Source organism: Hippocampus comes, unplaced genomic scaffold, assembly GCF_001891065.2.
Source record: "Hippocampus comes isolate QL1 unplaced genomic scaffold, H_comes_QL1_v1.1 scaffold45, whole genome shotgun sequence".
Lineage (NCBI taxonomy): Eukaryota > Metazoa > Chordata > Actinopteri > Syngnathiformes > Syngnathidae > Hippocampus > Hippocampus comes.
The window spans coordinates 3,009,292-3,034,672 of NW_017805783.1; the positions used below are offsets into that span (position 1 = coordinate 3,009,292).

General features: G+C 40.1%; 1 protein-coding gene across 12 annotated transcripts in view; it reads right to left on the reverse strand.

Moving 5' to 3' along the window:
* The window catches only part of fbrsl1 (fibrosin-like 1), a 302,213-nt gene that overhangs the window by 81,167 nt on the left and 195,665 nt on the right, over window positions 1-25,381 (reverse strand). For 10 of the 12 annotated variants that reach the window (XM_019885190.1, XM_019885188.1, XM_019885187.1 and 7 more), the window contains one exon: window positions 21,372-21,401. The exons of the other annotated variants lie outside the window; for them this stretch is intronic. In XM_019885190.1, the coding sequence (XP_019740749.1) occupies window positions 21,372-21,401 (30 nt within the window). The remainder of the gene's footprint in view (window positions 1-21,371; window positions 21,402-25,381) is intronic. 12 annotated transcript variants of the gene reach the window in all.

The following is a 25,381-nucleotide window of genomic DNA, read 5'->3' on the forward strand; positions in this document are numbered from 1 at the left end:
TATATATATATATAATTTTATTTTTTCCCAACAGTTATATATATATATATGCATGCACCCACAGACTATAATGACTATTTTGCTCCACATCATCCACTTTTTACTTGGCATGTATGTGCCATGGCTGTGAGAAAGCCGTTTGGCTGCTATGTCTACATAAACTGTAATGACTTTACATGTAATCGCGTTGCGAGAATAGCTCAACTCATGTTCGGCATTACAGCAGTGTATCTCGTATCCTTGTTTCGCAAATGATTGGTACATCTTGTCACTTCCGTGTTTTTTTTCAAAATGTACGCCTGACTGCTTGTTGCATCTGTAATTGGCTGAATGTGCATGGCCGGAGGTTCATATAACTTAAGCGAAATGATGAAAGCTATTTAAGACATTAAAATTAAATGAATAACACACACATGGTAGTTGTTTTTGCATGTAAGATGGTTTTCTGAGTCTTTACCAATCCCAAAACACCTACACAAACGCAATTATATTGTGATTGGATGGTCGAGGGTGTGGAGGTGAAACTTCCGCTTCCCAGCGCATAGACAATGAGACTTAGGTTCTATATATATATATATATATATATATATATATATATGTCCTTGTCCTTTTAAAGCACTTCTAAACACGTAATGTAGGAATCTAAATGTTGCCTCATGTGCCAAAACTGCGATTGACGGTCAACAAAATTTATGGTGACATCTTTACTTAATACTCACATCAACCTCTGAAAAACCCAAGTATTAGGGATTTCACGGTGTGAGGTCAGGTCAGAATAGGTCTGCCTGCAACTTGATCAAATTCACACAAAAATCATCTCAAAAATCACTACATGCGCCAATGGTTAGACCTGGTTGCAGTAGGCATAACGTTTAGTCTACTTTCAGACAACATCCTGTCAGGTACACTGGGCGTATGTCAAAGGAAATGCTCTCAATGTGCCGGAATGCCCAGTATGGCACAGAGAGAGGAATGGAATTCCCAGACCAGCGCATCAAGGCCTGTGTTGACACGAAAACTAGGAAACATCAGATTTTACGCTCGAGCGCTGTTGTGCTATCTCTGAATATAGAGCGCATAGAGGCGAACGACCATTGACACTCAGGTTCACACCATCACTGAGCGGTAACTGAAACCACACTGCCTGCACCGGGTATGGCAAACATACCACAAAACAACATCAGTGACTCTCCCAAGATGTAGAGTTAAAATCTTGCACGAGCCAGAGCATCTACAAAATGACATTAAATGTTGAATGATAAGTAATATTGCTTGAAGCATGAACTGCTTTAAGTATCAGCCAAGAGACAAATCGGGTCGCTGTAACTTAATAACATAAGCGTTTCTGGCAGCAGATACAAAGGTGATGGCAGTGTCTCTGTATCATGTCGCTTTGCCACATTCACCGTGTGTAGCCACATGATTTACAGTGTGTCCACTGACCTCAGGTCGTCTCACTGATGCATCATAGCGTGCATGGCATTAAAGCACTGACTGCGTGTTGACTGAGCTCCCCTAAAGCCAGTGACGCATGTTCCCTTCTTTTGGCACACGTCCCAGCAAAACAACTGGGGCCATATTTGGTCCGTCAGTGCCATGTGTTTGCTTTCCTCACAGGATAGCGGCTGATGTCACTCAAAAGTCTGCATCCCTACTTCCCTCCTCTTGGCATTGCTGTGGGCATCCCAGGCTTCGCAGGTCTGCACTAATGAAGTCAAATTAACTTAATGGCTGTTGATGCTCCCCGCGACCCTTGTGAGGATAAAGCGGATTGGAAATGAATGAATGTTGATCCTGCCTGTGCTAGTGTTCTGCTCTGACCACCACAGTCCTCATAGAAAAGAGTTGCAAAAGCCCAGGCTGACGAGCATATCTGCTTTGGTTACGCAGATGTCCCCCTCAATGATGCTGACTTGATACTCACTGTCCATATAACCTTAAGAGGTCAGGTTTTGGGGGAAACCCAGATTTGTGCCTCTAATTACAGCTACTGGTAACTCATCCATCCATCGTCCAATCTGCTTATCCTCACAAGGGTCACAAGCGTGCTGGACACGATCCCAGCTGTCTTTGGGCAGTAGTTGCGGTACACCCTGAATTGGTTGCCGGCCAATCGGAGCTTCCGACATGGCTGGTTACGCCCAGAGCTGTCGCTATTCATTTAGCCGCATATTCTCCCAGGTGCTTGAGTCAAAGTGGCGGGCGCACTTTTTGGACTGCATGGATTCTCCCATTGACCTTAGTGTGCCAATCATGCACCTTCATGAAGTGTACGCACTCTGTGGTGGAGACAATGGCCACTCCATTTCTTAGATGGCAGGGACTCCAACTAAACAGTGTAATTTTGAGACAATTCTCTTGTTTCTTCAGATGGATAAAGTCCTTAAATCAGGGGTCGGGAACTCTGGTTCCTCGAGAGCCATACCCTGCCTGTTTTAGATCCCTCGCTACTCCAACACATTTAATTCTATTGTTTATGATCATTTCAGGCCTCAACAGAGCTTGCTGATGAGCTGATCATTTAAATCAGGTATGTAGGGAGGGGATCGAAAACAGGCAGGATATGGCTCTCGAGGAACCAGAGTTCCCTACCCTTGTGTTAAATCCATCCTGAGGATTGTTAGTTTGGGTTGCACGATGGTCGACTGGTGAGCACATCTGGTGCAGAGGTGCAGGGATCGATTCCGGCCTTCCTATGTGTGGTTTGCATGTTCTCCCAGTGTCTCAGTGGGTTTTCTCCGGGTGCTCCGCTTTTCTCCCACATTCCAAAAACATGCATGGCTGGTTAATGGAACACTTTGAACCAGGGGTAGGGAATTACGGTTTCTTGAGAGCCGTATCCTGCCTGTTTTAGAGCTCTCCCTAATCCAACACACCTGATTCAATTGATCATTATTGTTTTAGCCTTCTACAGAGCTTGCTGATGCGCTGATCATGTGTTGGTGTAGGGAGGAATCTAAAACAGTCAGGATATGGCTCTCGAGGAACTGAAGTTCCCTCCCCTTGCTCTAAACTGTCCTTAGATGTGATTGTGAATGTGAATGGTTGTTTGTCTGTGTGTGCCCTGCGATTGGCTGGCAACCAGTTCAGACTGCCCGAAGACAGCTGGGATTGGCTGTCGGGAGGACAAGCGGGTTAGAAAATGGATGGATGGATGAATAGATTATGAGTTTACCATTTCAATTTCTAAAATTCACATCTTGGTGGTGAAAAAGCACCACACAGTGTGTATTAAGTTTTGCCCAGTGTATGAAATGTATGACAGAGAGTGCAGGACTGTGAGTGGCTACATTTTGAATCACATGGGTGAAAAACGCGGCAACGGTGGTCAGAGAGGACTTAGGGGTGTAATGGATCATGCAGCCAGAGAGAGGAGGGTTTGGGTCAAGCTAAATGAAGGAAATAGTTCTTTTCTCTCTCTTTTTTTTAATATTTAGAGTTGTAAATTTTTGGATTATGATCAGCAAAAATATATTTCCTCAATCAGACATATGTGGTGACTGAGCAAGATTGTATGACTTGAATTGCGACCTGCTTGAAGCAAGTAAAGACTTGATTCAATGTGCTTGAAATTTGGTGGCTACTCGACTTGATTGATTTTTTTTTTCTTTCCCCACAGTAATTTGGGAATTGCTTGAAACTTGAAGGTTACGACTTCAGACTTCCTTGTGACTGCTCCCTAGTAACTTGATCATACTTAAGGAAACATTACTTTGCCACCTCTAATCTTTCAAGTCGTGTACCTTTTCCATGCGCTGGTACAGATCAAAGCAGCATAGATGTGCGCATAAGGGAGTGCAGTGAATGAGGATTTGGCCTTAATTGAAAGCAGCTGCCCCTGAGCATGCTCTTTCAGTTTCTCAGATTTCCACTTTTCATAGAAGTTCACCCGCACAATATTCCCTCCAGAGTCCAGGTGACGCGAAAGCTTGCATGATTTCACGTCTTGCAGTTATCTCTGAAGCAAGCCGATCTGCAGCTTGACATGTGCTGCTGCTAATTGATTATCCAAATGTGAACACCGACTGACAGGTTGTAAAGCTAAAACTATGTACCTCATTCCAACGTTGAGGGCATCCTGAAAATCAAAAAGTTTAGCTCGAAAGATAACAATGCTCAACAGCAAATTTTAATCAGAGATGGCACTCCGTATCCCGAAACATAATTTGATGGTGATTTAAAAGCAGTTTTTACTTTATTTCTAGCACATCAGGTTTTTAAAAATATTTTCATTTTTCCATTTTAAGTTTGACCAAGAAAGACTTGAGCAACATGGACTTTAGCATGCGTTCTAATTAATAGCTGGGATTTTTGCTACACCTAACCTTTAAGGTCAAGGTCATCTTTATTGTCAAATATGCTTTATGTATAACATGCAGCACAGATTAAATTTCTTCCTCTCAATCCTCAGTGCAAACATGCAAACATGCTGTGCATTAAACACACAGCTAATTCATAAATATTACGAAATATGTTATTATATTACAGATTGTCTTCTTGTTCTTCTTCTTCTTATTATTATTACAACCTGATGTGCTAGAAAGAAATGAGGGCAGATTCAGAATCAGCACAAAACAACGAATAAACAAATGTTTTACTTGAAGCTAATTAAAAAAAAAAAAATTATAAAAAGTGTTTGTTTACCAGTGTAATCATCTGTCATCTATTGGTCAATGCACAGTAGTACTCTTCTGATCTAATTTCTATTACTTAAATGTCAAACGTCACAATGCAAGCAATCACACACTCATCTGGTGCATCTCAAGTGGAAAATGCAAAGCGGAAGGTGTTTTGCTACTCCAACACATTTAATTCTATTGTTTATGATCATTTCAGGCCTCAACAGAGCTTGCTGATGAGCTGATCATTTAAATCAGGTATGTAGGGAGGGGATCGAAAACAGGCAGGATATGGCTCTCGAGGGACCAGAGTTCCCTACCCTTGTGTTAAATCCATCCTGAGGATTGTTAGTTTGGGTTGCACGATGGTCGACTGGTGAGCACATCTGGTGCAGAGGTGCAGGGATCGATTCCGGCCTTCCTATGTGTGGTTTGCATGTTCTCCCAGTGTCTCAGTGGGGTTTCTCCGGGTGCTCCGCTTTTCTCCCACATTCCAAAAACATGCATGGCTGGTTAATGGAACACTTTGAACCAGGGGTAGGGAATTACGGTTTCTTGAGAGCCGTATCCTGCCTGTTTTAGAGCTCTCCCTAATCCAACACACCTGATTCAATTGATCATTATTGTTTTAGCCTTCTACAGAGCTTGCTGATGCGCTGATCATGTGTTGGTGTAGGGAGGAATCTAAAACAGTCAGGATATGGCTCTCGAGGAACTGAAGTTCCCTCCCCTTGCTCTAAACTGTCCTTAGATGTGATTGTGAATGTGAATGGTTGTTTGTCTGTGTGTGCCCTGCGATTGGCTGGCAACCAGTTCAGACTGCCCGAAGACAGCTGGGATTGGCTGTCGGGAGGACAAGCGGGTTAGAAAATGGATGGATGGATGAATAGATTATGAGTTTACCATTTCAATTTCTAAAATTCACATCTTGGTGGTGAAAAAGCACCACACAGTGTGTATTAAGTTTTGCCCAGTGTATGAAATGTATGACAGAGAGTGCAGGACTGTGAGTGGCTACATTTTGAATCACATGGGTGAAAAACGCGGCAACGGTGGTCAGAGAGGACTTAGGGGTGTAATGGATCATGCAGCCAGAGAGAGGAGGGTTTGGGTCAAGCTAAATGAAGGAAATAGTTCTTTTCTCTCTCTTTTTTTTAATATTTAGAGTTGTAAATTTTTGGATTATGATCAGCAAAAATATATTTCCTCAATCAGACATATGTGGTGACTGAGCAAGATTGTATGACTTGAATTGCGACCTGCTTGAAGCAAGTAAAGACTTGATTCAATGTGCTTGAAATTTGGTGGCTACTCGACTTGATTGATTTTTTTTTTCTTTCCCCACAGTAATTTGGGAATTGCTTGAAACTTGAAGGTTACGACTTCAGACTTCCTTGTGACTGCTCCCTAGTAACTTGATCATACTTAAGGAAACATTACTTTGCCACCTCTAATCTTTCAAGTCGTGTACCTTTTCCATGCGCTGGTACAGATCAAAGCAGCATAGATGTGCGCATAAGGGAGTGCAGTGAATGAGGATTTGGCCTTAATTGAAAGCAGCTGCCCCTGAGCATGCTCTTTCAGTTTCTCAGATTTCCACTTTTCATAGAAGTTCACCCGCACAATATTCCCTCCAGAGTCCAGGTGACGCGAAAGCTTGCATGATTTCACGTCTTGCAGTTATCTCTGAAGCAAGCCGATCTGCAGCTTGACATGTGCTGCTGCTAATTGATTATCCAAATGTGAACACCGACTGACAGGTTGTAAAGCTAAAACTATGTACCTCATTCCAACGTTGAGGGCATCCTGAAAATCAAAAAGTTTAGCTCGAAAGATAACAATGCTCAACAGCAAATTTTAATCAGAGATGGCACTCCGTATCCCGAAACATAATTTGATGGTGATTTAAAAGCAGTTTTTACTTTATTTCTAGCACATCAGGTTTTTAAAAATATTTTCATTTTTCCATTTTAAGTTTGACCAAGAAAGACTTGAGCAACATGGACTTTAGCATGCGTTCTAATTAATAGCTGGGATTTTTGCTACACCTAACCTTTAAGGTCAAGGTCATCTTTATTGTCAAATATGCTTTATGTATAACATGCAGCACAGATTAAATTTCTTCCTCTCAATCCTCAGTGCAAACATGCAAACATGCTGTGCATTAAACACACAGCTAATTCATAAATATTACGAAATATGTTATTATATTACAGATTGTCTTCTTGTTCTTCTTCTTCTTATTATTATTACAACCTGATGTGCTAGAAAGAAATGAGGGCAGATTCAGAATCAGCACAAAACAACGAATAAACAAATGTTTTACTTGAAGCTAATTAAAAAAAAAAAAATTATAAAAAGTGTTTGTTTACCAGTGTAATCATCTGTCATCTATTGGTCAATGCACAGTAGTACTCTTCTGATCTAATTTCTATTACTTAAATGTCAAACGTCACAATGCAAGCAATCACACACTCATCTGGTGCATCTCAAGTGGAAAATGCAAAGCGGAAGGTGTTTTTCCGCTGTTTTTTATTACCGGGTAGGTTTAATTTTACTCTAGCGAAAAGCAATTAGAGAAGTTAATATGATAAGAAGATGGAGTGTGCACTTATTTAGGGCAGTGGTATGGCAATGTATTAAAAAAAAATAAAATAAAAAAATCTAAAAAAAAAAAAAACACCCCAATAATAACAATAAAATAAAATTAAAATTTAGCCCCGGCCTTGCAACTTGGCTCTGTTGTATATTTCTTAACATCAGCACAGCCTTGAGTATGGATGGATTCCAGGTGAAAAAGGAATGAGACCTGAGCACTTCTGTTTACAGGCTAAAGGCACAAAGCCCTAAAAGCTAGCAATAGCAAATTTGTGTCAGTTTGCAGAACTTTTTGCTCACTGGCCTCCTTGTCTAAGAAGGAAAGTTCGTCTCTGAATATTCATTTAAAGGCCACAGTGGATTTAGGCTGAGATCCATTCTATGCCAAAGGGGATGTAATGTTTCTTCAAGGAAATTTGAACCCGAATGACTTCTATATTTAGCCACAATTGCATATGCCATTTGTTGTGAAGGAAATCAAACCCTCCTGTATTAGACAGCCTTATCCAGCCAAGTCAAGTTGGGGAAAGTCGCAAAGTGCCAGCTCTTAACACACACAGTCTTGCATTTCCAGCCACAAGAAATGTGCAAGTCATTAGAGTCCATCCATGTTTATTGAATAAAACCCCACTTAAGCGTTATGTTTATGCGGGGTCAGAAACACTCAAATCTTACCTCCATGCACACAAAACCATTTGTGTCTTATTCTACTTGGCACAGAACAGCTGAACTCAATATTGAGTCAATTTGACATGTTTTACTCATGTGGAAAATGCATATCGTGTTGTTATTCAAATACACCACTGACAAAGTAACAACACAGTGCCACGTCACTTCAGTACACTGCAGTCACACAAAATGACTTTCATCCACTTAGCTGCTTGTGTGGCTGCATTCACACTGCGTCACTGGATGTGTGTTGTATAAACTTGGTATTGCTCACATGAGTTGAAACTGCATTACGGTATTTAAAATGTAGCGCATGACATAAATTGAGCTTGAGTTTGTTAGTTTTGTATTTTAATTACATTATTTTTACTGGCAGTCTAAATAAACAATAATTTGCAATACATGAATGGAATTTTGCTTAATATTTAATTTTAAAAATATATAAATAAAAATGGGGCTTTTATAATGGCCAGCGGTATTGCCGCGGTTACCTTAAAAAGTAACTATTACCTTACTCCAGGGGTGCCCAAACATTTTGGACCGAAGATCGACTTTTCGATCAACCAACCTATCGCGATCGACCCGTTACCGCGCACATGCAAGCACATACACTCGCACGCCATGATGAGCAACAGCCTGACACGGAGGCATGCGACGCACTTTTGCAGCCTGTTAACTATCGTAGCCCACAAGTACCGTTTTAAAGTGTCCTCTAGATTCCTATTCTTTGCCCGTGCCCTCAGTGAATTGTACACCAAACAAACTCTGAATGAGAATAATAATAACGATAAAAGATATAGCGCAACAGCTCTGATCACAAACTGCAATTGCAGACTACTGAGCGCTAATGACTTCCTGTGACGCAGGTCATGCGCCACCGTAGGTTACAGATTTACCTACATTATTTCATTTTAATTTTTTTTATACTTTTTGTGAAAATGAGACTGATAGGATGATTAGGGTGCAGTGTACATCAACAAAAATATATTACTAACATGCACAAAGACGCACAAATAGTTGTTTGTTTTTCTTCTCTTCTACACTCCTCGTGATCGACTTGGGACCAGTCCGCGATCTGCCGGTCGATTGCGATCGACGTAATGGGCACCCCTGCCTTACTCATTGCTTGATTGTAAAAGTAACTTACTTTCATTGTTATGTGATTTTAAAAGTACTTAAGTGAGAGTACAAGTAACTTTGTTTGTTAAATTCAGCAGCTGGTGACAAGACCGCCTAAACATAAAAATGACAACTGATTTTGCCAATACTTTATCGGAAGTACATGTTTAACTTTGATTCGTGACTTAAATACGGTTCTTATTTTTATGTTCAAAAAATAATAATACAAACGTTCTTCATTTCATTTGACATAAATTGACTACTTTTTTAAAGTAAAAAATAAGGTATTTCCCGACTTAACTTCGAATTAATACTTTTTCAAATTCAAAAAATTACAATTTCATAGAATGGTTTATGTCCTGAATACATTAAAGAACTGCTGAATCATATAAAGCCTTCAGCGCGCTCTGGTGCGCAAACTTGGATAAAAACGTGGAGCCCATAGTTCAAAGCAAACATGGCGATGTAGTATTTAGCTGTTATGCTGTGCACAAATAGAATAAGCTGCTTAACAGAGGTTAAGTCAGCTACAAATGCAAATTATTTTAACTCCAGGTCAAAAAATATGATTAAGGTCTTTTAACTCTTGTTTGTCAATGACTTTAAATGTTATACTGTACTCATTATGTGAAGCACATTGATGATGTGCACTATATACATGAAGCTGCCATGCCATGCATTGTCTTGTCTTTTTATAAAATATAAAGACCGTCTTCAATTTTTTTCACCTGACACTTAACTGTTAATATTAAAATACAAAAATACTAATGGCAAAACTTAACATTTATAATGTACATTGTTTACAGATGTACCTATGAAATATTTTTTTAAACATGTTTTTTTTTTTTGCATTCAATATAAGCACTGAATACACTTTATACAAGTCACTCCAGATAGGCGAGGGGTGCCAGGGTCCGCGATGTGTGCTATTTAAGAGAGGTCAGGCTGTTGTGTGCCACGTCAATGGCGCGGCAGCCATCTTCCCTGTCTCTGATTTTCTTTATGATATGCATTGATAGTGACAAGCCATCTTTGCTGATGTCAGTTGGCTTGTCTGCTAGATGACCCTACAGCAGATACAAGTCTGACTGTCACCATGCCTACCCTTCCCAGCTTTCACTTGACTCACTTCACTCAGAACCCCAGATATGAGCACACACCTCACACCACTGGTTGTGCACTATTGCTTCCATCTTAATTTAAGAGACACATTGCCTCCATGTTTACTGCATAGCCTCTGAAAGCCTGGCATATGTACAATAGTGATAGACCGATCTGCTTTTTTCAGGGCAGATACCGATATCGATTAATAGTAGTCAAGGAGGCTGATATTTGAGGCAGATATTCATTTTCAGGAAAAAAAATGAACGTGAAAATTTGGAATAATAAAAATTACAGCAATTGACCGTTTCAATGCCTTCAAGCACATGTTTATTAAACAGCTTTTGTGATTTGCAACATGTTAAAGGTATTCCAAATCTTGGAAAAAGTGCAGGGAGCACCCGGGCTCAGAATCATCAAAATCAATCACAACCAATCAGACGGTGCTGTGGGTGGGCCAAAGCTAGAGAGAGTCAGCCACAGACTCACAGTTCACAGAGAGGCCCCTTACGGCTGTGGGTATCAATGTACGCGTACTTCAGAACTGGTACAGGTGCATTCTAATTAAGAATATTTGGACAACACCTGATGCAAATCTTCCTACAGTATATACTCATATTCCTGACTATATGTATCGTTGACTAGTAACCAAACCCCTTTTCACCTTGCTGCTCTGACTGAATAAAGTCCCGAAGTCCTAACATTATCTTGATCAGAGACTAAATTACCTTATAGGGGGAAAGTATTTCATCTTTCATGCAGTAATTTGTCTCCCGTGGTCTTTTACCGTTAAGTTAACCAATGTGAATGAAAGATGGAATAAAAAGAAAACGAGCAAAGGGTAAGGGAGCCACATAGTCCACATCAAGAGGAGGAAAAAATGGCATCTCCATATTAAGGCCTGTGTTGCCGGTGTCAGTTCTAATTTCTCAGAGCCTGTGGGGAGCTGAATGCAACCAGGCAGCTCGCGTCTCATCTCGATCCTCCTCCATTTTGAATCAGGGCCGGCAAATCCCAAGCTGCGGGGAAAGGAATATTACTGGCAAATTGGTTTTAAATTAAAGGGGGTGGTGAGGCATTCTGCTTTCTCAGCTCTTTCCCAGGTGAACTTAATCTAATTTCATTAAAGAGATGAGGACGGATGATCACTTGTGTCGAAACATTAAGCTGGTCCATTTTTCCCATCCATATAAAAACTGTCAGAGGTTGACAGCTGGGTGGCCTGTTTGTTGTACAATACTCAACTCTCAGTTGTACAAAACTCTCAGAGAATGACCCGCATCCTTTGAGTGACAATGGTTGACGATAAGTACAATATGTGGGATGGGATTTTCCAATGGCTTGAAACAAAACAAAACAGAAACAAATTAACATTTTTGTCTTACATTTATACTAAACCGAGGCTATCCTATCTCAGTTACGAACATGCAGACACAACCGCTGTGCTGACTTCAATTTTGTCCGCAATTCAATGCCGCATATTGTATGTAGCACGCTACGCCAGCAAATGAATGCAAATACACTAACTGCTCTTGAGATGGTGACATGTCGGAGACGGCTGCAATAAAAATGCCTGCTACCTCCAGCTACGGTACTATTTGACAGATTCTAGAGAAAAATCTTGGAGTCAAAGAGGATGGAAAAGTGGGCTCTAAAGCAGATACAGTGACACTTCAGTAGAGTGAATGAACAAAAGGAGAAAAGATGAATCTCACTCTTTTTCCGTTTCTGGCACTTGAACAAAAAAAAGAAAATGACCATCGACGCGTAGAGTGTCTCAGCTTTGTCTGAAGTTAATATCGGCTGGTTTCGTGGTTAAGGGTGAAGGAGGAGAGCAGTTTAACGTCTCACATTTCAACAAACTATTTCATGTTACCAATTTTCAACATCAGCAGAGTACTTCCAAGGAGTCATTTTATGGGCACTGTATTTCGTAATGTTTGCACAAAAATAGTTGGATCCCTCTAGTAGCCTGCCCACATATCAAAATGTGGAGCAGCCAAGAAAATCTTTAGTTTTCTGCGTGTGAGTGGGTCATTCTGGAGTTCCGCCTTACCGTTACAAAACAGTGGTTGGCAGGTTACCTTTGGTGATGTGCAGATGCACCCAGGATATATTTTTTTGTCATTGTCTTGGGAGCTTGATTGTTTTGCAAACTAGGCTCCACTTCAATCTAGTAGAAGCAAGCAACGCACACTTGCTGCCAAGTTGAGCAGAAGAGGAGGCGACTCAAAAACACCATCACTTGTTCTTTCCATTTTTTTATCGGCAATCTAAAATCAAAATCAAAAAAAAAGTGATTACTGTGTTGCATGTTTTATAATCCAACAGAAAATAAATTAAAATATACTATTTGGGGAACATGGCCACGGGTCTGAATTTGATTTTAATATATGAATTGTTTGGGTTTTGATTCAAGTGAAGACCCTAAATGGACCGGTTTCTATGACCTGCGATGATCTGCTGACCAGCACACAGTTCTCGCCTGAGATCGGTTGGCATAGGCTGACTGTATATATTGTGTATATAAGATGCAGGAAGTTTGGTAACAAGCATAAGTAAATACTTCGTATTAGCTAGCTTGTAAGACACCACAACCAGTCCGGACCATGACCAAAATACATCAGCCATATTATAACACTCACAACTATGTAAAATGTGTGATGAAACACATGACTACATTCACCAGTGATTTCACTTTTTTTTAACTCATTCACGTCCACACGGAACAACACGTGGATATTACGTGGGAAATGTGGACATGTATGTCTCGGTTGACTGATTGTGGCAGCTAACAAACTAACATATCTTTACTACTGCTTGTTATGCTATGTACCAAACCATGCAAAATAACACATTATTCACGCACTGCGCTGCACAGGTCACTTGCATTGCCATGAAATGCAAGCTTACAAATCCCCCCCCCCCCCCCACACACAGGTGTGGCATTAAATAACATAATATGGTCTGACAGACCTTTAAACTGTAATATAGCACATATGAAATTAAATAGCATTTGCTATGGACAGGAAAAAAAAAATTGAACAGCAATTTCAGTTGCTCGTCCATTATTTTTTGTAAAAAGTATTATGGAATGATTCTTTTGAATAAAGAGGAGAAAACTTACAGAGCATGAGACCCCTTGGAGGATTTGCGATGTGAGAGAAGAGTTTCTGTTGGAGGGCTGGCAACTATGTGAAATATTTTCAACCAGGTAGCTGTTCTTTTGTTGTTGTTTTTTTTTTAGGAGCATGTAATGTTACCATGCAGTGGGAAGTAGTGGGGTTGTTTTGCTAAAACGCATTCGAGCTTTCGAGATTATTTGTCGCCTCCCGTCTGAAGTGACAAGAGGTCAGAAAGTAGCAAAAAGTGATTGGCCACTTTTTATGTCATCCTCCGACCCCATTAAATTAGTTGGAAGTGGGATTGAAACATGTTTTGTTTTTTTTTTTCCCTTCAGCTGCCATAACTGATATAGTATACAAAAAAAAATGTTTTCAGTTATCAGTATCTGTATCAGTTCCAAGAAGCAAGATGTTATCAGTATTAGTGTGGGAAACCCCCCAAACAAACAAACAAACAAAAAAACATCCCTAGCAGAGATCATAGCAACACTTGCTGTGGCACCGTGTCATTGGTTTATTCAGATATGGTGTAACTAATTTTAGTCGTGGGCACACCTGGACACAACAGTCTAATGAAGTTAATGTGTGAAAAACAGCATGTGGTCAGGTGGCTAACAATGAAAGGAGGGTTGGTTTTCACTGAAATGATATGGTTAGAAGACCTGGCACCTGTCTTGGCAAAAAGCAGTAAAAAATGATCACGACTGGTTTAGCTTGAGTATTCACCATCACAGATGAGAGGCTTTTCTTCCACTGAGCTGAATCCATTGTTTCACTCTTCAATCACTTTTTTTTTCTATGTGAAATGATATCTGGTCTCAGTAATGTCATCCGTGCCCTACATTTCACAGCAATTTTCTGTGACCGGCTCATGTTTTTCATTGTACTTATTGCACTGTAGTAATATCTGTTCCTGAAGAAATGAAAAGGCCACTGCTGGTTTAACCTTTACCAAGATGTTGGTTCACTTGATTTCTCACAGTAAACCTGGAGCGCCCTACTAATATTATTTAATAAAGCCCGAAACGATACATTAATTTCAGCATTGTAGCCAAAAAGTCACACAGTAGCTTTATCGATCCATGTTTTCAGATAACTCTCACAAGAAATGACTTCATGTACTGCTGTGAAAATAGCATTCTGCTTATTAAAGGCTGCAATAAATCACTGCTGTCAATTTAAGGCACTTTCCAATCCAAGAAGTTGCGCCTTATTTTCAATCCCAACAGAAATGCATTAAGATATTCTACCAAACAAGTAAAAGCTACCGATGACCTCAATCAATACTGAATCAGAACAAAAACGACTTCTGCTCTCTTTGGCAACAAGGGTCTTATTTGTTTCACACTATTTTCACATCCATATTTCATTCAGTGCTGAATGCCCTGGCCTGTCTCTTGGAGTGTCACAAGGTTTGGTGCTTGGACGAGAAACAGTGAATCTGTTTATCAACAACATGAGTACGAAACAATATACGCAGTTTAGTTAGTTATAGTCGCAGTTTAGTTAGTTATAGTCGCAGTTTTTTTTCATAGCTTGGCCGGGGGTGCCAAACTATACTATGGATCGACTTATGTGTGAAATTATTGACACATATTTATGTAATTTCACATGTTATTTTCACATTAAACCACAAGACGATGAGTCTGACGTAAGCGACGTAGAAGAGGAAGCGGCGCATCGTCTACCTCCCGAGTTGGGGGAGTTGCTTAAAAGTGACACTGAGGATGAAGATTTCATTGGATTTAGTGATTTGGAATGAAACTGATAGTTTGGTAAACTTGTTAGCACGTTCTTTATGCTAGAGTTATCTGAATAACTCTTAATATGTTATGTTGTTACTGACATTACCAGGCATGTCAGTCATGTAACGTTAGTACTGTATACTGTACACTTATTCAGCCTGTTGTTCTCTATTTTATTTTTATTTTAAATTGCCTTTCAAGATGACATGTATGTTTTTGGTGTTGGATGTTATCAAATAAATTTCCCCCAAACATGCGACTTATACTCCAGTGCGACTAATATATGTTTTTTTCTTCTTAATTATTCTTTTGTTTTTTGGCTGGTGCGATTTATAATCAGGAGTGACGTATAATCCGAAAAATACGGTACTTTCTTTGTCAAGCTGAATCTAGAAACCTAGATTTTTTAAAAACGGTTTTAGCTAAAACCAAAACAAAAAATATAAACAAAAACAAAAAAAAATGTTGACAAATGTTGGAAAAACATTGCTATGCTTTGTCATCCAGCACCACACTTAAAGAACTGGTTGAGCCGTCAGCGATACATCTTTTACCACCAAGTTAAAACTGTCCTTTAAGGCTTTATCTCACTGAGCGGCGAAGGCTTGCAAGTGTGGGCGCACGTAGCGAAAATTGTTTTTTCGTCAGGGTTTGTTCAATATCGCGAATGGTCACCAAAAATTTTGAACGTGTTTTTAAATTTGATGACAACAAGGGAAAAAAACTATTTTGTGACCATTAAAAACTGTTTTGGAATGTCTGGCAAACATCTTTGCAACTGTTTGCAACATTGAACGAACCCTGACAAAAAAACAAAATTCCCTATGTGCGGACACACTTGTAAGCCTTGCTGCTCAGTGATTTATGGGCTTTAGAAAAATGTGTCCATTCTTGGCACCCTTTAGCTTGCATCGATGCAGTCCTCTTAAAATTTTGCTTTTCAAACAAATCTCTTGACTCTGTAGCTGTAAAAGAATACTCTTGCATAAGGTCTGACAACAACATGATTTGTTTGTCCTGCACAAGCATATTTGTAATTGTATTGATTCTACACAGCATTAAATATTGTGTGGCATCTTAGGACATACATGAGAGTGGACAAAACAGACAACAATGAATTGAATAGTAATTGCTACAAAGCTCGACAATCCGGCAGCTGAATGCTTGGCAGCAGATTCTGATACTTCACCAAATCTTGAACTGCATCCCAGTCTATTTAACCTACAAAACATTTTGTGGAAACATTTTTGAAAGGCTCCAAACAAAGAATATTGTGACATATTGTCTATTCAGCAAGGCAATTGTGTATTGTATTTATTTATTTATTTTTCCTGATACTGGCCTCCTCCAAGCAGTTTTATCAATCGGGCTGTGCCAAATTTGAAACACAGCGTTGCGCAGGATGGACAATCAGGACAAGTTAAATGAAAGAAAGCATGACTTTTATTTGGTTGCTGCCTTCCCTTCAATAATCAGAGCAATTTCTGTTCCTGTCAGTATGCTTGTTTATCTTCTACTAAGGTGGCACGGTGGTCGACTCGTTAGCACACCTCACAGTGCAGAGGTCCGGGGTTCGACTCCACATGGGGTTTGCATGTTCTCCCTGTGCTTACGTGGGTTTTCTCCAGGTACTCCGGATTTCTTCCCACATTCCATAAACACGCATGGCAGGTTAATGGAACACTCTAAATTGTCCCTTGGTATGATTGTGAGTATGAATGGTTGTTTGTCTATGTGTGCCTTGCACTCGAGTGTCTGGCAACCAATTCAGTGTATACCTCGCTTGCTGCCCCGAAAACAGCTGGGATAGGATCTAGCATGCCCGCGACCCACGTGAGGATAAGTGGATCAGATAACGGATGGATGGATCTTCTACTACCACTTCCAATTCCATCACTTCAAACTTCATTTTGTGCTTGTGGTGAGCTTCCAAATGCTCCATGGTGAAAACCAAGGTCGCGACCTAAAGCAGTCAGCAGGCATCATCACTATTAGACACTAGTTGCCAACAGCACGATCTGTTACAGTGAGTGAGCAAGCAATTTCGCACCCGCTATTTGTGATCTTCGTAAAAGATCGCAATCTTACCAAGTGGCGCTTAACACCGACACCGCACACTGTCTGTTTGAGTGAACACTAGAGCTGTCACTCGAGATGGGTGTCGTTATAAACACTGAATGACACTGCTTATCGATCCCGGTATTCTTATCTGTACTTTTGTTGTTTGGAAAAACACCAAAACATATTCTTAACACAAAAAAAGGATTGTAGTTGATTTCCAGACATGATCACTCAGAACAAGAATAAACAAACTTTTACATTAGCGGATACATTAAGTATAAATCCATTAGTCACACCAAGAGAGTGAAATCTTCTGATGTTACATGGTAGCAACAGATCATACCCAAAGTAGAGGATGCCAGCTCAAACTGCGTGACGGTACTTGGTAAAATCTCACTCCTTTGAGCCTCCAAAGCCGTTGACGTTCGGTGATGCGATGGCGGCACCGCTTTGAAGCTCAAGTAGGCGGGGCTCGGACAGTGCAAATGCCGCCATAACAAAACCACATACCAAAATAACAGCGTAAAAACTATGGTGTTATACAGACGATAGACATTTTTTTTTTTCATAAAAAGGAATCATAATATGGTCAAGGAAGGACCTTCCTGTGCCCCTCGATGCTGGAGTGGGGCGAGAGGGCTTGTCACCGATTAAATGATTCTTTGATGAATATGATGTTATAAACAAAATCAAATCAGACAATCAGAAGATGCAGAATGACATTCATATAGCCTAAATACAATGAGAAATAATGAGAATAAATTCTACAAGACCATTCACAAAATCGTCCAGTGTGGAGTTTTTAAAATTTAATCTCAGGCCAGTTTGGTAATGGGGCTGATTAACCATCCCTAGCTGCCACTAAGGGAATATTTTAACGATTGAGTATTCTATTGAGTACCAGTAATCGAATAATTGGGGAAAAAATATTTTGTGTTAAAATGGGTTGCGATTTTTTTCCCCCAATTACTCAGATTATTTGGAATTTTAATGAATAAATAAAATTCAAATGAGCAACAATTTAGCAATATGACTCAAGAGGGAGAGATGTTGTACTCCCTTTTTTAAAGTGAGAGCTTCTTGGGGATTAATGCGAAGAACTACTGGTTTGAGATACGATTGTGAAGCTACTTTAAGTTTCATGCTACTTACAAGTTATTCATGGTAGGACTGGAAATAATTTTCATTTTTGTAATAGATTAAACTGACTTTGTTTTTTCCATAAATTGTCTATGATTCATTCACTGAATTGTAATATGTCGTCTGGAACATGGAACAAAATGTGTTGATCATTGTAAAATCAGATGTTTGTAATAGCCTTGCTTTGATTAAACACAGAAGATTACCAATCTGCTTTCATCATGGATTACAGCACATTTACTGGTGAGAGGCTGAAATACGAGAATTTAAAAACTATTTAAACAATGGCTCTAAACCAGGGGTGTCCAAACTTTTTTCGTTTGAGGGCCGCATGCAGAAAAATGGAAGGACGAAAAGGCCACTTATATTCTTCAACTTTTTGAAACAGGCTCACGTCAGTGAAGAAAGCAATTATATGTTGTTTGTATCATCGAGTTAATTTCATCATCTTTCTGTGTTCAGGTGTAAAGGCAAATAGCTTTTTTTGGGGGGTGGGGGTGGCCAACAGCTGTCTATCGCACAGAGTAGATCCAACTCGGCACTAAACAGCAGCTGAAGCCCATCTCCATATTCAGAACCCAAAAAAGAACAAACTCTAGTAAAGTGTGCATTTTTCAAACAGTTACTTGATGTCTTCATCCTTAATGCGATGTCTTCATAAATCAGCTATAGAGCACTAGGTGGTTTTGCCTTTGAAATTGAATTATCTTAATTCACTACAGTGTTTTAAATATGAATTGTTATTCTTTTAATCATAAATGGTTTATCTGTATTAATATACTAATGGCACCTATTTTCTTTTTACAACCTCCCTTCTCACTTTGCTCACCTTTGGCTTTTTAAACTCATTTTGCGTCTCATGTCGAATGTCATTTTTAGTTTTTTTTTTTTTGGGGGGGGGGGGGGGTCAAATTGCGAGGAGCTGATATGACAGCCGTACTTTGGGCATCCTTGGCTCCAAACCATTCATCAATTATTACATTATATGTCAATTAATTTGATGATCGATTAATCGGTTAATTTTGGTACTGCTAGTGAACACACAATTTAGTGTCCGCTATTTGTAATCTTAGTCAAACATGCCACAAGGTGCATACTGCTATGTGTAACTTTTATACGGGTAAAAACGAAACACAATATTCAGAGCCTCCTTCTTGTGCTGCATCTCTTGTTTGCCCCCTGCAGGGATGCCAGGGACATCCATGATGACTGACAGGCTTGTTATGCGACTCTGTTGCGTCACCTAGCTTGCGGCCTTGCTCCTTCCTTGCTTCAATAAAGAGATAAAAGAATATTGACATGCCAGGCTGCACTTAATGTAAATTGGGCCTGCTATCAATGTATTATTTATAGGGAAGTCTGTCGACAGTTCTACAGAACTGGGAGCTAAGCTTACAGGAGATTAGGCATGCTATCTCATTCATTTACCGGACAGTAATTGCTAAATTGTAAAGGCATTAGAATGTAGCGAGGTTCCCTAAAGGCACTGCATCTTGTAAGCAGGTGGTGGCCACCAACCAACCATTATCCAGTGTGTGCTAAACAAATACACCAAGGCTTGTGTGACTGACTACATTTGTCAAATGTCAAATGGTTAAGACTTGATGATATGACAACATTTGATTGGATAACGCACGTAGATACTAAACCAACGTTTCCCCATTTACCCAAAGATACGGATGACTGCACAGATGAACCAATAAAATGTTTTTGCAACGTTATTTGAGTAATATCCACGAAGGATGTGATTTTATCAACAGTGGTTTGTACCGTGTGTGTGTGTGTGTGCGTGTGTGTGTGTGTGTGTGTGTGTGTGTGTGTGTGTGTGTGTGTGTGTGTGTGTGTGTGTGTGTGTGTAAAGGTCAACAGAATTTAGTAGAGCAACTTGGATTTTTTTTTTTTTTTTTGTGGAATGGAAAGATATTCCTGATTTAAAGGAAGCTTACATACAAATTTGAAGAGAAGATAAGAATGTTGATGACGCCAAGCATTTAATAAAATGCAGAATTTTGTAATGGGGCACAAATTTAGGATTAGGTTAAATCCAGATCCAAAATACCCACACCAAAATATGTTTACTCAGTGACGTTACAGGTGACAAAGGTTTATGCCTTGGTGAATGTCTGCAAAATCAGACAGTCAAAAAAAGAACAAACAATAAAAAGCTAAAAAGATGCAGACTCTCATGCTGAGTCAAAAGCCCCAGAAGGAAAATGTGTTTTAAGACAATTTTCGAAAATGGGTTTAGAGGGGTTTGTCAAGTGTTCAACGGGAGGTCATTCCAAAGGGAGGGACTGGCAATGGAAAAGGCTCGATTCCCTCTGAGGCTCTACTAAGGACTGAAACAAAAACCTGGATTAACTCCAGAAGCAATTTGCCGGTCCTAATTTAAAATCACATCACAACTTTAAACCCCAAATTGTGATAAGATGCCAGAGGGCCCAAGTCAACACGGTGAGATGTACAAGGGACCAAAACTGAATAACTTCTATTGTGGTTGAAGTTCAAAAAGTTTAGTTCCATCCAGGCTTTGATTTCCTGCAGACAGGACCAAAGTGGCCTCAAGGAGAAAGCGGGACATAGATCTGATTGTTATCTGTATATCAGTGAAAATAAATATGCTATCTTAAGATGGAACCCAAAGGCAGAAAACAGAATGAAAATAGTGGAACGCCATATAACAGCGGGGGCAGAGTGGGACTCAGAGCAACCAAGGCTAACACAAAAAGTCCTGTCTGCCCAATAGGATCCAAACCACTCGAGAGTGCTCCCGCTAATGCCCACCTGGCACCAGCTCTTCAACACGTGTATATATAATGCAGTCTGTACAATAATATACTATCATATACTGTACTGCATTTCAAGTAGGAATGATGGCAAGATAGCAATGATGGCAACATACTAAGTTAAGACAGACAAGCTATTCTTTACTTCCCAAGTTATTTAGGGATGCGTGACCCTAAAAAAAAACAACACATTCCACATTGTTTTATGCGCAGAAATGCTAATCACAAAAACAGCCCTGCATTTTCCACATCACTTACTTGAGTCTTGTAAATTTATCAGCAGTGGGAAGAGTGACAGAATGCCTACTCCTTCTCATCCTTTTTTTCACCAAAACTATTCATCCCTTTCTCTCTTCACTTCCAAATTACTTTCTGCCGGGTGCATAAACACAGGGAAAGCAGCCTTACCTTGTTGTCAATGTCAGTCTCACTGTCACACTATAAGACAAAAGAAGCAGACACAGGAAATATAAGGAATTATTCATTAGGCTCCCCATGCAGCTCATAATCAATGCCGATGCTATTTTTGCGTACAACCTCTCATTCACTGACAGCTTTCAGAACGAACGACAGGATGAACGGAGAAACATTGCAGTCTGAGAGGTTTTCAAGTTTCAAAAGCAACACAGCCGCACAGAGCAATTTTGATGTTCCTGGAACAAACTGAATGTTGTACACATACAAAAGAAACAAAAGTGAATCGGCCTACACACTGTGTTCTTTTATAAAGAGCCCGTTGAATGACTTCACATTCTGTAGCTGCTTGTCATTTAGCCTTCTAAATGTGCTTTTAAATTGGACAATAGTATCTCAAGGGCACAGAGGCTTTGACTGTCTGTGTCCTTAGAGGCTATTAAGTGTGGTATTTAACAATCTACCTTGTGACAAATACCAGTCTTTAAGTTGCATTCCCATCTCGGCAATGCGAAAGGAACTCAATAACAAGGCTGATTTAAAAAAAATACGCCTTGGCGTGGTCAAAGGACAAATTGTCGTCTATTTAATCAAGAATTAAAAGGGGTTAGTTTGACTGGTATAACTGAGGTCCTCAGGTCATCAGCACTGAAATGTTCACAGAAAGAAAACCTGATCTACAGTAATGAAAGTTCTTACATTCAGAAGAAAAGAAAAATAATGTAGACTGAACCTGAACCAAAGTATAAAAGTATAAAGTGAATTGAAGGCTGCCATTTCGAATCAGTGTAAAATTGTCAAGTTTGACCCAATCAAACCATTTCTTTATTTCCATTTCTTACATATGTCACTGCTGGATCTTTGCTGGTAACTCTGTGAGACGCTTTGAAACAACTGTAGGCGACAAACTTCCGCAGTGGGCTGCAGGCCTGTCACACTGGACTTCACAGCAGGCTACAGGAGAATCGGCACAATTTGAACGAATAGAAATGAGGGAACGTGCCCCCGTGGAAAAAAACAACAACTTCAATTTGTTAATTAAGTCCCTTTGACAACATATTTAAGTGGACCCTCTTTATTTTGTTTCACTCCCTTCAAGAGTTGCGGATCTGGAGGAGGGAACTGGGTCAATGGAGGCACAATGGCCATTTGTTGTCAGTGTGGTGGGTCCAAATGTATAATTAAGTAACAAGAGTAATCAGTGCAAGGGGTCGTCAGTGGCCGAGCTCCCTGAAAAGCGGGGTGGTGAAGCAGAGGACCCGCATGCCTTGACATTCAATTCTGCAGAAAGAAGGAACACGGTTTGCCCTCCTGAAATGAAGTTAGCAAAATATATATTTGAAAAATGCTGGACAAAACCACCATTTTGGTGTTTCATTAGTGTAAAATTTTTCAGATCTAAGCCATTTAACAAAACAATACAAAATCTCAAAATCTGAGATTCGGGCCGTCATTAATTGTTCCATCACATAATCGAGTAATTGGGTGATTTTGCACCAACATATTTTTAGAAACATAAAATTATTAGTGCTTAATGACAGTTTTTCATTTGGCACGAGTGAAAATGAAAGAAAACATTACTTTTATGGAAATATGAAGAGAAATGACAAGAACTGAGAAAGTCTTGTGGAACTAATAAGGGGCGCAGAATCCCATAACATCCCAAAAATATCCCAAAACATAAAAACAAAACCAGAATACAAACGTGCAGATCAAACACATAAGAGTCTATAGCAAAATAACAAAAACAAACAACCCCCCCCCTCCCATAAAGTTGTGACCTCATAATGTAAGATCATCTGCGCAGGCAAGTCATTTAAACATGGGATAAGATTGAATTAGAGACTGAGAGACCTGCTGTGGTGAGTGCATTTCTTTTTAGTACACCAAGAACATCAGAGGGACTGTTACTCTGTTCTTAATTTGGTGAAAATGATCTGACTTTACTTTTGTACCTTCATAGCAGATGTGTCTTTGCAATCAAAAACACAACTTAAAAAATGATTTCAAATCCTTATACAGGTACTTTGTCATTGATCAAAAGACCTTGAAACAAAGAGAATCGCGCATCAACGAGAGATAAATCCTCAAGCCTCTTCTCAATCGATTCCCCAGTCAAACAACAGATTGTGGGCAAATTCGTTGCCAGACAACGACACAACTTTTTAAAAGCGAATCACCATTTTAAATCCCCATCCATTTGTCCCCTGGCTTAAGTCTCGTAAGCACCACATTAAAAAAATGTTCCTGATCAAATTTCCGACTGAGCCCCAAGAATACAATCTAAATGAGATGATGCATCTTCCATTGCTCCTTATGTCTAAGATAAACTCCACCACTAGAGACAAGTTGAACCCCCAGTGATGGATGGAATAACTTCCTTACTCTATTCAGTAGGTGAAAGCATGTCCCTGGACTCCTCAGCAGAGCCAAAAGAGAGAGAGAGAAAAAAAAAAAAACTTGCTTCAGCTAAATGACTGATCCCAACAGGGGTTGGAGAAGACATGTAGAGGGGAAACGCAACAATGATAAGAACAGGCAAGAAGGGTTCAGTAGAGATGAATTGATGATTGGGTGGAAGTGGTGTTTGAGTTGTTTACTCGTCGCTTTGTGCAATTGCCTTGTTGAGCTACTTGCTATGGTGGAGAGCAATCGAATAAGTTCCAAACACATTCGATTGGCCCCTGCTAGAATGATAGATAGGAAGGAAGGGCATCATTGTGCACATTCTAGCATATATAACCGGTGGGGTTCAGGAGTAGTGATGACGCGAAGCAGGGTTGCTTGTGTTGCACTTGGGTTGCATTTAATCGCCCCAATCACAAAACCCGACAACAACAGCAAAAACCCGTCAATTACGGTGGTACAGTGTGCCCCTACACCAATTATATAGCACAGCAATGTATTAAAAGACTTCAACTTGTAAATGAAATCAAAAGTTTCTCCAGCTCTGAAGGTGCTGACCTCCCCATGGGCATCCAAGTGGGGGGCCAAAGGCGTGAGCACAATTTAAAAGAGGCAGTGCCACATTCATCATTATTGAAGTAGGGGAACACATTGCAGGTCATCTATGTGTGACCTGCAATTGGCTGGCAACCCGTTCAGGGTGCACCCCGCCGACTGCCTGAAGACAGCTGGGATAGGCTCCAGAACGCCCGGCGACCCTTGTAAGGATAAGCCAATCAAAAAATGGATATCTATCCATCTCTCTCTCTCTCTCTCTCTCTCTCTCTCTCTCTCTCGCTCTCTCTCTCTCTCTCTAGACAGCGAGAGACACTGTACATCCTGTATTTAATGGGAGCAGATTCAGTGGATGTCTCATGCTTCCTCGTTCTTTCAATAGATCACAGATGGGCGGTTGATTAAACCAGTGACGTTGGCTAGAATCATGCCTTGAACAAGGCAGGCCCTGATGGTGACTTGGTATCTCATCTCCAAAATGAGTGCAGGAGAAAATGGAATGGTAAGAGGCAGGGCTGAATGTCTTGATTCTCCTGGACATTTTCTCTGCCAGATTCTGATAGATGTGTATCGAGAAGACAATAAGCGTTGCACGTCCCTGAACATATTAAAGCGGCCGGTTCAAATTAATCGCACGGTTCCACTTGTCACACTCTGTTGTTCATCCCGAGTTCTGTCTCCGTCCCTGTGGCACAACTGATGCCTGACTTTCCTCAGAGTGTGACAAGTGGAAGGGGATAGAACTCGGGATGAACAACAATTTCCAAATAGTGGCACAAAAATCTCCCTGTCTGAATACAGATTGCAACACTTGTGACACAAAATCAAAACATTCCGGAAGTGTCACTGTTAGGTCTTTCATTGAGACATCAATAAAGAGAGCACAAGTAGTCAGTTAAATTGTGCATTATTTGTCCTATGAAGAAAACTTGACATCAAGCAAGACTGAAAAATCAGGAACGGTTTAATAGTGAGATAATGTTTCAAGCAAAGGTAGTATTCTCATCAAAGATTTACTTTACTTTTGTACTTTTCATCAGATT